Here is a 15,926-nt window from a genome sequence, read left to right on the forward strand (position 1 = left end):
CCAAAGTGCAAGAACAGTGGTGCCGACAGTTCAGATACACCAAAGAGAAGCCACAGAAGGCTTCCTTTAAAGGAACAAGTGTAAGTAAGTACAATAAGGCAGCTAATAGGGAGAGACAGGTCACATTCTCCTCTTGTGTCCGTGTACTGTTATAACTGTCCTACTTGTTAGCTATGGCTGCTCATCTCTTACTGTGCCAAATTTAGAAAACTCAAGCTTCCTCACAGGCATCTATGTACACGCAAAAAAACAGTACATTTAGGGTTGGGCACACCTGTGGTTTTGGCATCCACTGGGGAACTGGGAATGTAGCCCGCTCCCTGGTCCAGCCAGCCAGAGGACTTCTGTGCCTTTGTAATGTACTTCAGTGCCCAGCACACAGAAAAACTCGTACATGTTGTAAAATAAATACTTCCAGACAACCTACTACATGCCAGGCACCGTGCTAGAGGCAGAGAAGCAAACAGAACCAAGGAGACGAATCCTTGCTCCACCATCTTAGCGCAGTGTGCCCCAGTGGTTGAGCACAGGCAGTTCACTGGCAGGCTCAGCCCCCTGCTGGCCAGCAGCCCTGAGTGCAGCTAGGTTCTGACCTCCTGGGCCTCAGTCTCCTCCTTATATAACATGGGACTAGCCAAGGCACCCACAATGCTAAGTGCCAAGTGTTTCCTGTTGCTATTAGCAGGTGTGAGGGTTTTGAGCTGCCTGAACAGTCCTGATTCCCATTGGATCTGGATAGCTCTTGCCTGCCTCACCCAGTGAAATATGGCAAAAGTACCACAGTGCTGGTTTCTGGCCCAGGACCTGAGGGACTAGCAACTGCCACCTCCTTCCTCCAGAATATAGTTAGCTTTTAAATGTAGATTTGCAGGGCTGGGGATGTGGCTCAAGCGGTAGCGCGCTCGCCTGAAATGCATGCGGTCCGGTTTCTATCCTCAGCACCACATACAAACAAAGATGTTGTGTCTGCCGAAAAACTAACTAAATAAATAAATATTAAAATTCTCTCTCTCTCTCTTAAAAAAAAATAAATAAATGTAGATTTGCAGTAAGCAACACTCTTCTTTTTTTGGTAATCACTTTACTGAGATGTAATCACATACCACACAATTCACCCATTTAAAGTGTATAATTTTGTTTACAGCAGCTCAATTCACAGTAGCTAAATTGTGGAACCAACTTAGGTGCCCTTCAATAGATAAATGAATAAAGAAACTGTGGTACATATACACAATGGAATATTACTCAGCCTTAATGAAGAATGAAATAATGGCATTTGCAGGTAAATGGATAGAGCTGGAGAGTATCTTTTTAAAAATATTTATTTATTTTTTTACGTATAGATGGACACAACACAATGCCTTTATTTTTATGTGGTGCTGATCGAACCCGGGTCCCGCCCATGCTAGGCGAGCGCTCCACCATTGAGCCACAATCCCAGCCCCTGGAGAGTATCTTGCTAAGGGAATAAGCCAATCCCAAAGAACCAAAGGCCAATGTGAATGTTGATCCATAATGTTGCCAACATGTGAGATGTGAATGTTGATCCATAATTGGAGGGTGGGGCAAATGAAGAATGGAGAAACTTTGGATTGGGCAGAGGGAGTGAGGGGAGGGGAGGGGGTATGGGGGGGAAGATGGTAGAATGAAATGAACATTATTACCCATTACTCTATATACAAATGGTATGACTCTGCATCATGTACAACCAGAGAAACGAAGTTGTGCTCCATTTGTATAAAATGAGTTGAAATGCATTCTGCTGTCATGTACAACTAATTAGAATAATAATAAAATAAAGTGTATAATTTTGCTTTATACAGTAGTGCATGCCTATAATCCCAGTTTTTCTGAAGGCTGAGGCAGGAGGATTGCAAGTTAGAGACCAGCCTCAGCAACTTAGCAAGACCCATCTCACAGTAAAAAATTTAAAAGGCTGGGGTAGAGCATCCTGGGTTCAATCCCCAGTACTACCCCCCCCCCAAAAAAAAGTGCACAATTTCACAGCTTTCAGTATATTTGCTAATTTTTAAAATACCTACATCAGGGGCTGGGGATGTGGCTCAAGAGGTAGCGTGCTTGCCTGGCATGCGCGGAGCGCTGGGTTCCATCCTCAGCACCACATAAAAATAAAATAAAGATGTTGTGTCCATCGAAAAACTAAAATCGCTAGCAAATCAATAAAACTTTGTTGAAAAAAAATATCTACATCATCCCCAAAAGAAACCCTACACCTTTAACCACCTCACTTCCACCCTCCTTCCTGCCTTCCCCTCCAACTAAGGTGCTTTGGATTTTCTCTTTTCCTGTCTCTGTGGATTTGCCAATTCTGGGCTTCACATAACGAAAGTGTAGGCCACGCATGGTCTGTGTCTGGAGTCCTCCACTTGGTGCCCTCGAGCTCTGCAGGCCCACCCAGGTGGCATGTGTCAGTGCTTCACTACTCTGTGATGGCTAAGAACGTGCCGGCTCTGAGGGCCCTGTCTCGCCTGCTCATTCTCAGCTGGTGGGCACTCCAGTCGCTGTCCCGTATGTCCATGAGGCTCCTGTGTGAGCTCTGCGTGTGTGCTCTTCATGTCCCTCAGGTATCTGCCTGGCAGTGGCACTGCTGGGCCACCGAGTCACTGTGGTCAGTCATTTGGCCTTCAGGTCCTGCCCTGGCTCCACTAGGCTTGACTGGGCTCTGTGACCGTGGCTCCCTGTCCCTCTGAAGGGATAAATGACCCCTCCTCAGGGGCTGTGCTACCTCTCTCCAGGGCTCCCACCACAGTCTTCACTCCCAGCTCCACTTATTCTCTGCCCTCATTCACTCTTCTGACCAGCTCTGGAGTTCCTCAGGCTGCCTCCGTTCTCAACCTCCTATATGCAAGGGATGCCTTCCTTTATTAGTCTGACCCCTTTGGGAAATCTGAACATTGCTGGCCCTCTTTGAATGCCTCACGTTTAATATGGCTCCCCAAAGAGGTCAGTAAGCTCTTACAAGAGACATGACCCCTTCTTCCCTCTACACACACACACACACACACACACACACAGAGAGAGAGAGAGAGAGAGAGAGAGAGAGAGAGAGAGATGCACAAGAAATGCTTTGTTGGCTGCTTCAGTTTCCAAAAAGCAAATTAAATCTGAGCCCCTTTTCTCTGAGCTGGTGAAAATTCCGTCCCATCTGTTTCTTTCTTTCTTTCTTTTTTTAATAGGATCCTTATCTTATTTATTTATTTATTTTTAGAGAGAGAGAGAGAAAAAATTTTAATATTTATTTTTTAGTTTTCGGCGGACACAACATCTTTGTTTGTATGTGGTGCTGAAGATTGAACCCAGGCCGCACGCATGCCAGGTGAGCACACTACCGCTTGAGCCACATCCCCAGCCCACGTCCCATCTGTTTCTATACCACCCGCCCAACTCAAGGTTCTGCCACTGAGAGAAGCTAATACTGCTGCAGCCAGGCCCCAGGTGAGTCCCAGGCTGGCACCAGCAGAGAGGGGACCAGAGCCTGGGCCAATCGGGAGGAGACACTGACTCAGGACCAGTGTGCATCCTCCAGGGCCACCTCATGGTGTGTGGCCAGAGTAGCCCCATGGCCTCGTGCTCAGAAAGTCTCCCTGGTGGAGTCTGACATCCTGCTGCTGCATCTTGAAGTTCTTTGTAAATGCTGGTCAGGCGCCAAGTGGACAACATGCTGCTGGGGCCCTCCAACCCCGTTGCTTGCCCTGAGGGGGCCCTCTGAGCACCATCTACTGGGATCTCCTGCGCTCCCCCTCATGGCTGTTTGTCAGTCTCAACAACCAGGACACCCCCCACACACATTAGCCTGCTGTCCTGCTCCCTATGTCAGTGGAGGGTGGCAAAGACCCACCTGAGCCATCTGGTGTCAACACCTGCCCTGAACTGACTGCACCTATTTGCAGACGACCCTCTTCTGAGCTCAACACTAATACCATGTCTGATGACAAGACAACCCAGATCCACTGTGGGTGTCACACAGGGCGTGGTCTGGACACTCTCAGTAGGGCCAAAGGGGTGAAGGTCCCAAAGGGAGCACCCCAGTCTTTCAGCTCGGGGATGTTTCCTGGGCTCTGGAGGCTTCTAGACCACCCCCTCCTCCTCCTGCCTTGCAGGAGCCTTCAGGGCTTCTAATGGCCTGGGGCACTGCGGCTATTAAGAACAAAGGAGGAAGGAGGAGACTCACAGGGAGGAGAGCTTAGGGACCTTTTGTCCTACAAGGAAAACTAAGGTGGCCTGAGCCTCCGGAGTCCTCTCTAGCAGCAGGACTCCCTCTGCACCAGCACTGCCGGGGCTGCAGGGCTCCTTCAGACCTCAACCCAAATGTTCCCTTGTTGTCCCACTGAAATCTATAGAACCCCCACCACCCCAGCAACCACCCCCTGCTTGCTGGCTTCTCCCCTCACCCCACCCCTCTCCCTTGATGGAACCCAGAGGCTGGGGGACTCTACCACTGAGCCACATACCCAGCCCTTTTTATTTTGAAACAGGGTCTCATTAGGTTGCCCAGACCAGCCTCCAATACTCCCTCTCTTGCCTCAGCTTCCGGAGTCGCTGGGATCACAGGTGGCCTTGCTAGGCCCGGTCCCCTGGCCTGCCTTTGCTCTGAAGCACTTGATACCCTCTAGGAGTTTATAGGAAGAAAGTGCTCAAAAGAAAGCGCCTTTTGTCTCTAGGTGGCCCCTCCAGGGCCAGCTCCCAGAGGTACTGTTCACTGCCGGTCCTGCTGTTGGGCAGCAGGAGGAGCGTGATCAGGACTCCTTGATCAGCTAGTCACGACTCTTGCAATATGCCACTCTGTCACTCACGCATCCCTTGCCCAGGTTCCACAAGTCCCCCTCTGACGGGGTCTCTTGGCCCCAATCGGATATGGATTTTTCTTGAAGCTAACCCCTCCTCATAGCTTTAGGAATTAACACCCATCTTTTAAATCTGATGTCCCTGCCCTTGCTCCTCCTGGAATATGTACCTGAGGGTCACCCAGAACCAGAATCATGGTTGCACCCCACCCCAGATCAGCATGGTGCAGGGAGTACCCTGATCCCTGTAAGGCACAGCCCCGCTGAGCCACAACAAATGCCAGGGTCCTCAAGGCCAAGGAGCAGCCAATGCTGAGCACCATCCTGGGACTGGAGGCCTCTGCTTTCCCCAGAGGGAAGCTAGAAAACTTTATTTTTCTAGTCACCACCATTCACATGGGCGATTCAACATTTGCACAAGAATCTAAAAACAAAAGCGGCTGGGGATCAAGGCCCCCTGTTGCTGGGGTGCCTTTGAGCCCTGCCCCCGGTGCTCCCCACTTTCTCCCAGGCCCCAGAACCCACAGGCCTGAGGTGCTCTGCTTCTCCACTGCTCTCCCCGCCCTCCCACCCCAGGCATTGAGTTCTCTGAGTTTCCCTGCAGCTGACCTGATCCTTCCAAGAACAGATTTTTAGGACTTGAAAGCAACTGACCTCAACGCTTTGTTAGCCCACAGCCGACACCAGGTTCCTGCGAGGATGAGGAGGGGGTGGCTGGGGTCAGCAGAACTCCCCATGGCCAATGCCCCACCTCAGCATGAACAGCCCATAGGTCAGCCCTCCCAAATTGCAGCCGTGGCGCCACACAGCTGAGCCACGCCCTGGGGAGTTGGTAGGCTGGGGCAAGTGGGAGTGGACCCAGGACCCCAGCCACCCATCCTACCTGCCTGGAGGCTCCTCCGCCCACCTGCCTGGGGCCGCCCAGCTGTGGGCCCACCAGGGGCAGCGGTTCTCTGGTCCCACATGGTCTCCGGTGGTGTGGCTGGCAGGGGTCCCTGTGGGGAGAGTGTGGCTGTGGTTGGCGAGGGGACTAGGGCGGCGGGGGTGGGGGCGGTGGTGTAGGATTCTGCGGGCTCTGCTCAAAGCTCCCGCCCAGAACCCCCACGAGCCTGGCCTGAGCACAGCTACTCGTCACTCCTTCCTGAGAGCCCACCGCGGCCAGCCGAGCTCCTGCAAAGGCAGCGCAGTGGGGACCGACTACAGGACGCTCTTCTTGTTGCAGGTTTGACTGACTACAGGGCTTGAGGCTGGGATGGGGTGCACACCAAGGGAGGGAAGCCTGGGTCCTCATAGACCCCACTACCCAAGCCAGGCAACTGCTGGTCTTCTGGGATCCCATTGGACCTACCTGCTCCTGAAGGGTGGGGGTGGGCTACAGGCCCCGAGGGGTAAATGTGGGGATGTGATAGCAGGCACCACGCGGGCAGGGGCTGGTTTCTGTGTCCCAGGAGCACCGGGGTACCCACACCCTGGTTCCCCAGGTGCTAAGGGCCAGAAGGCAGGACTCCCTGAACCACCCAGCAAAGGGGATGTTCTCACACGGGGTGAGAAGGGGGTGAGGGTTCCTTAACAAGGCTGGGGCCCAGGGGCCCAGTGAACTGCCACGAGAGCAAAATGGCGCCAGGCTCAATGGGGACAGTGTCGGTAGTCCGGGGCAGGGGAGGCAGGTCCGCATGGCAACAGCAGTGTGGACTACGCAGCTTCCCACCAAGGGTGCCCCAGAGACCCCAGCCCGGGTGCCAGCTTTGGTGTGGATTCAGAGCCAGGCAGGAACCCAAGAAAGATCCCTACTCCGAGTGGGCTGCTCCCCGGGCGCTGGTGTTTGCGAGAGAAGGGAAGGGCCAGTTGAGGGCTGAGTCCTTCCCAGCTCCTGCCTTGCCCTGGGGTCTGTCTGGATTTCTGTTCCCTAAGGGGGATCTGGCATCTGGCACCCTCCTCTCCCACCCTCCTGCTTGTCTCTGCTCCCTCATTACCCACCACCCCCAACATCTGCTCCCCCATCTGCTCCAGGGACCTGAGGACGGGTGGAGAATGTGGGGACTCTGATTCCTGGGCCCCGCTGAGGCCTAGAGTGGCTGGTGGGATGAGATGATCAGAAAGTACCAGAAATCTAACCTCAGAATCCCACTCCAGGTACTCCAGAGAACCCAAGCATTTGCCTTCCCAGCCCCACAGGATTCTGCAGTCCCAAGCTTCAGCCCCAGAGAGATCCTGGCTGCCACCCACCCCTAGGCCACCAGCCTGCCCTTCGCTCTTCTATGGCTTTGCACTGGGGTGGCTGAGAAAGGGTTAAGGAGCTGGGGGTGGGTGGCAGGGAGGCCTGTGTTTGGTGATAATCCCCTCCGTGCCCAGGGTGTGGAGAACAAGGTTAGGGCCCCACATGGGAAAGGGCCTCCCTCTGATCCCTGTGGGCTGGGGCCTCAGCCGGCTTCAGATCCCCCCACCCCTGCTGCTTCTGATCCCCTGCAGGGGGGTGGGGCACCTCCAGCTCTGCCCACCCCCACCCCAGGCCTGTGGGCTGTCTGCTGTCCATGGCTGTCCCAGAGTGTCACCTGCTTGCCCCTTTGGCCCCCAGGATCTCCCACTTTCCTGTGAACTCTGGGTGCCCAGCCCTGTCCTATCTCTGCCTCCCACGTCTGGACCTTCCCGTGGGTCTCTCCACCCACCTCTGTCTCTGTTTCTGTCTTTTCTCTGTTTCTTTGTCTCTGAGTCCTCGTCTCTCTCTCTCTCTCTCTCTCTCTCTCTCTGCTTTCCCCAGCCCTGTTCCCCTGTGTCTCTCCTTAGTCCCTCTCTGGGTTTCCGCATCTGTGGCCTCTGCTGGTCCACCCCTCACCCACTCCCCAGAGGCCCTGTTCTTTCGACACTGACGGATAACTCTGGGGTGTTAAGCTACGGATTAGTTCAGGCAAAATTCTCGATTTTGCTTGCGTTCTTTCCCCTCTGGGTTATGTAAACAGTGACTCTCCCCAGATGGAACTATTTTCCTCGCTTCAAAGCAGTTGGGGAGGGGATTTGGGTAGGGCTGGGGTGGAATGCTGGGGTTCCCCAGGGCACCTTGGGGAGCAGGGTGGAGGCTGATGGCTGAGGTCCCACCCAGCCACCTCTCCTCCTAGGTGCTGGCTCTACTGGGATCATGCCTGTGACCTTTGCCCTCTTGTTCCTCCTAAGCCGGGCAACCTCGGACCCATGCTATGATCCAGGGGGACGCCCTCGCTTCTGCCTTCCACCAGTGACCCAGCTGGCAGGTGGCATAGCAGCCTCCTGCCCCCAGTCCTGTACCCTTTCCCCAGGGACTAGTCCTGGCCCTGGGGCCACCTGCAATGGCAGTCTGACCCTGGACTTGGATGGCCCCTTCCTCCTGACGTCTGTCAGCCTGCGCTTCTGCACCCCAGGACCCCCAGCCCTAGTTCTGTCTGCGGCCTGGGCTGCAGGGGGTCCCTGGAGGCCTCTGTGGCGCAGACCTGCCTGGCCTGGGGCTTTGGGGGGTCCTGAGAGGGTCATCTTTCGCTCCCCACCAGGCCCTAAGGCCAGGGTGGTGGCCAGCCACCTCCGTGTGGAGTTTGGAGGCCGAGCAGGGCTGGCAGCAGCTGGCGTGAGAGGCCGCTGCCAGTGCCATGGCCATGCGGCCCGCTGTGCTGCCCGTGCCCGGCCTCCACGCTGCCGCTGCCGCCACCACACCACCGGCCCAGGGTGCGAGAGCTGCCGCCCATCCCACCGAGACTGGCCCTGGAGGCCTGCTACGCCCCGGCACCCCCACCCCTGCCTGCGTGAGTCCTGGGGCCCCCTCGCAACTTGTTGGTCCTGTGTCCCCAAGGGCACAGGATGCTCTCATCCGTCCCTGGCTGGGTGCAGGTGCTCAGGTAGCAGACTGGGCAGCGGGACATTTCCTGACTCCAGCCAACCTCACAACAATCACGAAACACGTGCCAGCTCGCCGCGGCATCAAGCCCATTTCTAGATGAGCAGGCTGAGGCTGGAGGTTGGGAGTCCTTTGCACAAAGACACACAGCTACCATGAGTGGCAGAACCAGGACCTGAGCTCAGGAAGTCCAGGGCCTCAGCTCCCGCTTGCCAAACTCCCACTGGGTGCTGTCACCTGAGTGCTCTAGGGTGGCAGACAGAAGCCCAGTCTCGGCAGCCCAGATTGCCTGGGTGTGAAACCCAGCTCCTCTGCTTACCAGCTGGGTGACCTCGGGCAAGTGACTTAACATCTCTGTCTCACTTCGTTCCCTCCCCTGAAAAGTGGGAATAGTAACAGTGCTTCCTTAAGGTGGAAGTGGAAATCCAGTGAACTGACACACAAAAGCCTCCAGAGCAGAGTCCAGGCCACACCTGGCAGAAGGAAAGCTTCCTGAGCACCTGCCATGTTACCATTCCCCGGCAAAGGAAGGAGAGCCCCAAGGGGACAGACAGGTCACTTGACTTCAGGTCTGAGTGCCAGCAAGGAGGAGGGCTGAGACCCTTCACAGGGAGTCACACCTTCCTAGAAGCTACCACACACTGGGCCACCAGCCGATAATTACCCCCAGCTTCTCCTTGATGCCCATTCCCTTCAGGTGCTCCCAGGTTGCAGCTTCTAAGGTCAAGGCCCCTCCTCAGAGACCTGGTCAGCTCCTTCCCACCCCACTGTGACCCTGGATAGAGCCCAGTCCCCTACCCCCATGGGACATACTGTACCAGCAGATCATCCTAGTGGCCTCAGCTCCCAACCCTCTTCTGCCCCTACTAGCGACTTCCCTGGGGCCAGGAGGCCACCACGTTCCAGTTCTCTGCTCCCCACTGCACTAGGGCCTCCATCTGGCAGCCCCACCAGGCCTCTGGAGCAGCCAAGTCTGACCTGCTCCATCAGCCCCCCTCAGGGAAGTGAGCAAGGGAGATTCACATGTCCTAAGGGTGGGACAGGCTTCATTCTGGGCCTGGGAGCTGGGAGGTTGTCCCTCCGAATGGCCACTCAGGCTGGGTAGGGCACTGCCCTCCAAACTTGTGTGAGAGATTGACAGTGCTGTGGTGTGGGGTGGGTGGACAGGTGAGGCTAACTCCTGGGGCTGAGCAGCAGCTTTACAGACATGGATGGCATGCAGACTCCCACTCCCCAGGTCTGAGTTTCCTGGGTGGCAGGGTACAAGGTGAAGTGATTCCCCTCAAATCAGATAATCTGAGTGGCACTGACACCTCTCATGTACACCCAAACCCTGGGAGACAGAGGTGGAGATCCCCACTAGACAGGGAGCAAACCAAGGCTCAGAGCAAGTCGTTTCTCAGAGAACACACAGCCAGCTCTGCACCACAGCTCCTGAACTCCCAGGCACCTGACAGAGCAGGCCTCTCAACCCCCTTAAACCCAGGTAACTTCAAGGATGGTCTAGGCACCTCCTGCCTCAACAGCGCACTCTGGGGCACTCACCAGAAATACAGATCTTTATCCCAGCAGCTGTCCAGAGAGTGGGCCCTGGATTTATATTGTTTTCTTAAAATGGGGCCCTGGTAATTCCTAAAGAAGTAAGGCTTAAGGGCTACTGCCTTCAAAAACCTGATAAATGCCACCAGCAAAACAGACTGTCCTCAGATGAGCCACATGGAAGCACCCAAGTGTGGTTGCTAAGAACACAGCCTCTGAAGCCAGGATGCCTGGGTTCAAATCCTGCCTCTGACTACCGCCCAGCTGTGCTACCTTGGGGCAGTGACTTCACCTTTCTGTGTCTGTTTTCCTATCTGCAAATTGGGGATGATGATAGTGGTAGCTTCACAGCCCTTGGGGGATGAAATACATCTATCACTTAGCACCTGGCATCTGACATGCGGAAGCACTCATCAGCAAGTACTTGCTCTGCGCCAGCCCCGAGTTAAGCACTTTCTATCTGCTTTATCTCATGTAAGCCTCATGAAATAAACACTACAAATGCCATTCTGCAGCCGAGGAAACCAAGCTCTGGAACACAATCAGAGGCAGACAGCGTCTGAGCTCACTGCCCACCCAGAGCTGCCCTTCCTCTTTTAGCTCCACAGTTTCACAGTGCCACTCGAGAAGTCCCCAGGTCCCCTCCTGCTCACCCACTTCTGGACCAATATCCCATTTTAGAATGAGAATGAAGATGCTCTGGGACCCAGGCTCACCCAGAAGCTCCAGGCTGCGTCTTTTACATCATACCCTCACTTTTTTCCTTTCCTGAGGGCAGGGCAGTGGGGAGAGGGCTGGAAACAGAGAGCCTGGCCCTCATGTGCCCTCCCCCACTCGCTCTAGCCTGCTCCTGCAACCAGCACGCTCGCCGCTGCCGGTTCAACTCTGAGCTGTTCAGGCTGTCTGGTGGCCGGAGTGGGGGTGTATGTGAACGGTGCCGCCACCACACAGCTGGGCGACACTGCCACTACTGCCAGCCAGGGTTCTGGAGGGATCCCAGCCAGCCTATCACCAGCCGAAAGGCCTGCAGGGGTGAGTGTGGCCAGGCCCAGAGGGCAAGGATGCAGGGCCTGGACTCCTGGGTCTGAGGGAGGAAGGGCTGGGACCTGGACTCCTGGGTCTTGGGGAGGAGGGGCATGCAGATTTGGTAAGGAGCATCTGCGTCCCAGGTACCCCATGTCCCCAGTTCCTTTCCACATGTAGCCTGCCAGTGCCACCCCATTGGGGCAACAGGAGGCACCTGCAACCAGACCAGTGGGCAGTGCTCCTGCAAGTTAGGGGTCACAGGCCTGACATGCAGTCGCTGTGGTCCTGGCTACCAGCAGAGCCGCTCCCCTCGGATGCCCTGCCAGCGTGAGTTCTGAGGGGCAGGGCCACAAGTCCTGAATGGGGAGGGGAGGAGACAGTCCAGATCTCAGTGGATGAATGTGGAGGGACAAGTGACCTTAGGAAATGGGAACCAGGGGCTGGAGACTAAACTCTGAGCCTTAGGGATACAGTCCTGAAATTCCAGATTCTTTAGTCTTAGGGAGAAGGGGTTAGGGCCCTGAACTTCTGGTCCTAAAAGAAGAAGGGGTAGGGGTCCAGACTCCTAGGTCCTGGGAGAAGAGAGCAAGAGATGCTTGGAATCCTTGGGGAGCGTGGCTAAGAGGTTAAATTAAATTTATCCTTTGGTCTCCCAGGAATTCCAGAAGCAACAACCATCTTTGCTACTACACCTGGTGCTTCCAGCTCTGGTAAGGCAGGCTGGCACAGAGATCCCCAGGCAGTAAGAGGGGTAAGGGATGGACTGATTGGGACCCAGAGTCACCAGGGGTGTGGGCACGCCGGCTGTCAATCAAGATGGACTGAGGATGGGTGGTGCAGAAGGTTGTGGCCCAGGCCTCAGAAGCCTGACCCTCCCCAGACCCTCAGTGTCAAAACTACTGCAATATTTCGGATACCAGAGTACACATGAGCCTTCAGAGGTACTGCCAGCAGGACTATGGTGAGTGCTGGGGGGAAAGGGGGCCATGGCTGTCCAGATGACCTGACAACTGCCTTCAGGCACACACCCTCTCTGGCCTTTAATTTCCTCATCTTAAATGGAAGGGGCACTGAATTCTAAGGCCCTTCCCAATCCAGGATCTGATGGGACATGAATGGGGGGAGGAACAGTGAGGAAGGGTCTTCACTACCTTCTTGTGTCTCCTCTTCTCCTGGGTACTTGGGCTTGCAGAGTTTCACCCGCCTCTTCAGCCTGACATCTCTGAGGGGTAGAAGGCAAGAGGAACTGGTTGAGTGAAAGGGCCCCTGCTCTTTTCTGCCTATCTCAGACCCCTTCCCTTTCTCTTCAGGGTCCCAGATAGCTAAGCTTTTGCTGGGTCCCCACAAAAGCCCACCTCTTGGTTCACTAATTTATTAGCCCACACTAGTCCCAAGCCCCTCGGGCTGATGACCTCAGGTAACAGCTTACAGACACGCAGGAGTTCAGCTCAGCCCACAAATCCAGAACAACCCCTTCTATCTCCCCTGGTATAGAGGATCCAGGATTTCTCCACCCTCAAGATCATGCTCTGGCCACTAGTGTCCTAGGCCTGAAGAAGGTTCTGATGGGTTCACCTGGGCCTTTTCCTCCCCTCTTACAGGGATCTCCTGCCCCACAGACCCAGCCCTCAGCACTGTCCGACCTCATACTTGCCCAAATTACAACTAATGTGATCTCAACCCTCAGATTTCAGGGACTAACTTCACCCTTTTATCTACTCAAATTCATCCCAGAGTCCTTTCCCTGGCAACACCCCTCTTGCACAAGGGCTTCTCTCCTGATACCTTCTAATCCTACTGCATTAAATACCCTGGAACTGCTGCTTTGTCCCGAGCCCCACCTACTGTAGGTGTCCGCATCCACTCTCCCTTCAATATAAGTCCTAGATCTGCTGCCTCTAATATGACCCCCAAAGCCTGACCCAACACACCCCAGGCTCCCAGCCAGGAATCCTTTCCCTATCTGGCCTCCCCTTTGTTGGGCAGCACACAGCCTCGCCCTTCCCAACCTTAATCTTGGAATCCACCTTGTAAACCCTAACCCGCTCCCTTCTGATCTCTCCCCCGCTCCTGGACTGTATCTCCTGGGGCAGGCCTGACCCTCACTACTCAGGGCCACTTCCAGTCCTCTCACCTTTAAAGGGTCAAGGTCTCTCTCCCACGATCCAGGAAGGCCACCCCCGCCCGGGGCCCACCCTACCAGGCTGATCCCGCTGCACCACCCACGCCTGACACCTCCCTCCCCGCAGTTCTGCACGCTCAGGTGCTGGCGTTGGAGATGGCCGGCCCTGCATGGCGACGGCTGGCCGTGCGGGTGCTGGCCGTGTACAAGCAGCGGGCGCGGCCTGTGCAACGGGGCGGCCAGGACGCCTGGGTGCCCGGCGCCGACCTGGCCTGCGGCTGCCTGCGCCTACAGCCCGGCACTGACTACCTGCTGCTGGGCAGCGCGGCTGGAAACCCGGACCCCGGGCGCTTCGTCCTAGATCGCTACGGCCTCGCACTGCCCTGGAGGCCGCGCTGGGCCCGGCCGCTGAGGCGGCTACAGCAGGAGGAGCGTGCTGGGGGTTGCCGCGGCCTGGAGCCTCCCTCACCCAACCCTACGCCTTAACACTAACCAGGGCGCGCGAGGCGTCGACGCCCAGCAATGCGGAACCTGCCACGCAGCCTTCCTCAGCTGCGCGCGTCCTGAGAGAACCAATCAGAAGCCACGGGGCGCCTTACGTCACCGGCACGCGCCAGCAACGCGCAGGCGCAAGAGACTTTCACCGGAAGGCGCCTGAGCGGGATTTTGGTCCCGTGGCTCTTCGTTTGACTTGTGACACAAGCAGTTAATCACCCACAATAAAGTCTCAAATCTTGAGGAATTTCGTCCTCAGAGCCCAGATCTGTACTGGGAGAGTCTCTAGGGGCAAATGAAGACGGTCTTGAGGAATCTGCCCAGCTGAAGTTATCCCCGGGCTCCCTGAGACAAAGTGGCCAATCCAGTGAAAGAAGTCCTGTGGCGTCACTGGGTGCTTAAGGACAGGCCCAAAGAAGGGCATGTCTGGAAAAGGCGGGAAATTTAACTTCCTTAAAAGGGACCATGGTTCCCAATTTCCAGAAAGTTCCAGATTTAGTAATTTTTCATTTCTGAGGGACCTCTGGATAGTCTCTGAGGAAGGAATAAGGGGACTTTGAGTGAATGTCTGAAGAAGGTTCTGATGGGTTCATGGGCTTCAAGTGCAGCCTGGACCCTTTCCTGAGAGGCGGCCAATTGAGAGCTGCAGAGTAATTCGACGTCACTTGATGCTAAGCAGAATTTTATCCCTGCCCAATAGTGGGGCACCTACAGGCCACAGGGGTGGGGCCAAAAAGTCAGGAAGCAAAGTACTAAGGGATGGAAGGTTGTCATGGCTTAGCACCTTCCCTGACACTCAGACCTAATCCCTGCACTCACAAGCAGGCATCTTCAAATCTGAATGACCTTTTCTGCAGAGTCACTGAGGAGGTACTTGGAGGGAGTCTTAGGGATTTGAACCTGGAAAATAACATTTTCCTTCCATGAGACAAAAATGAGGCTCTCAGCAAATGGGAAGTAGGACAGGTCATGTCACACGGTGCTAGGCTGCTAGTCCTCCAGGGAACCTGGGTTTGCTCCTGGTGATGCTAGAAGAAATAGGAAATCGCCTCCAGGGGATAACTATTTTTTGAGTTCCAAGCCACCAATGAAAATCCCCTTTGGAGGGGACCTCACCTTTGGCTTCCAGTTAGACCCAGGATGGGGGTATCTCTGAAGCTGAAGTCTTAGGGAGATATTATAAGAAAAGTTTCAGGAAAACTGTATAAATCTCTTCTGTTTGCCCTTTTCATTATCTTTTGAAGCCAATTCAATTGGGAATTCACCCACCATTCCATGTTCAGTTCCAAACCCACCAGCAAGTCCCATCCGCTCCTTCAAGATTCATGTCCAGAATTCAACCATTTTTACCACCTCCATTGCTACCACCTTGGTTCAAGCCAACATCACTGCTCCCTCACAGCTACCCCTTAGAGTCTTCTTCATGCAGAAGCAGAATGACCACTTTAAAAGGCGAATCCAGAAGAATCTCTCTGCATAGCAGTCAGATCTTATCACTCCTATGCCCAACAATCAAATCCAAAGTCCTTGCCTGCCTTATAAGGCCCTATACGATCTACCCCTGCCGTGTCACTGACTTCACCTCCTCCAACTCTTCCTCATTCAGGCCACTGCAGCCACACTGTCCCCCTTCCTGTTCCTGTAGAAACCAAACACACTCTGCCCCGGGGCCTGTGCACTTTTCTCTCTTCCCGAGACACACTTCCTCAGTAACAGCAAGCTACTTCCACAGTCTTCCATTAATCAGGTTACCTGACGGCTTCGCATATGAAAGTTTATTTCTTGCTCATGTACTTGTCCAATGTCCGTTGGCAAGGGGTGGTTTTTCAGTCACTCAGGGACCCAGATGAGAGTTATGCACCATGGTGTGTCATCAGTTGCATCCCGTGGTACACCCCTCCCCCCGCATCATGTGGCAACCAGAGGAAGCACTGAATTGTCCCACAGGAGCAGTAAGTGCTTTGGCCTGGGAACATTTTCCAGTCTTCCACTCGCAGCCCAGCGAAAAAGATTATTTGTGTGAGTCCCTCAATTGCCTGAAGGTGGGAAGTGAACTTCTCTTATGTGCCCAGAAAGGGAC

General features: G+C 54.9%; 1 protein-coding gene and 1 long non-coding RNA gene across 2 annotated transcripts; one reads left to right on the forward strand and one right to left on the reverse strand.

Moving 5' to 3' along the window:
* Window positions 1–5,688: 5,688 nt before the first annotated feature.
* Window positions 5,689–15,719, reverse strand: LOC124107734 (uncharacterized). Its single transcript, XR_009228790.1, has 3 exons — window positions 15,599–15,719; window positions 12,381–12,451; window positions 5,689–5,800 (listed from the first exon to the last, which is right to left on the reverse strand). It is a non-coding gene; the product is annotated as an uncharacterized LOC124107734 (long non-coding RNA).
* Window positions 7,927–14,061, forward strand: Ntn5 (netrin 5). The gene is made up of 6 exons (XM_046465921.2): window positions 7,927–8,572; window positions 11,047–11,235; window positions 11,407–11,556; window positions 11,886–11,939; window positions 12,110–12,190; window positions 13,479–14,061. The coding sequence occupies exons 1-6, from the start codon at window positions 7,939–7,941 to the stop codon at window positions 13,835–13,837; spliced, it is 1,467 nt and encodes a 488-aa protein (XP_046321877.1). The 5' UTR covers window positions 7,927–7,938; the 3' UTR covers window positions 13,838–14,061.
* Window positions 15,720–15,926: the final 207 nt, after the last annotated feature.

This window comes from Marmota monax, unplaced genomic scaffold (assembly GCF_021218885.2).
Source record: "Marmota monax isolate L192 unplaced genomic scaffold, Marmota_monax_Labrador192_F-V1.1 WCK01_AAM20220418_F8-fsc00160, whole genome shotgun sequence".
Classification (NCBI taxonomy): Eukaryota; Metazoa; Chordata; class Mammalia; order Rodentia; family Sciuridae; genus Marmota; species Marmota monax.

What these genes read in the sequence shown, in the direction of transcription:
- Ntn5 (XM_046465921.2), top strand. Translation starts at nt 7,939, where the DNA reads ATGCCTGTGACCTTTGCCCTCTTGTTCCTCCTAAGCCGGGCAACCTCG. An exon ending in CAGCCGAAAGGCCTGCAGGG is followed by an intron (nt 11,236 to 11,406) that starts GTGAGTGTGGCC and finishes TTCCACATGTAG; the next exon opens with CCTGCCAGTGCCACCCCATT. An exon ending in CCCTCGGATGCCCTGCCAGC is followed by an intron (nt 11,557 to 11,885) that starts GTGAGTTCTGAG and finishes TTGGTCTCCCAG; the next exon opens with GAATTCCAGAAGCAACAACC.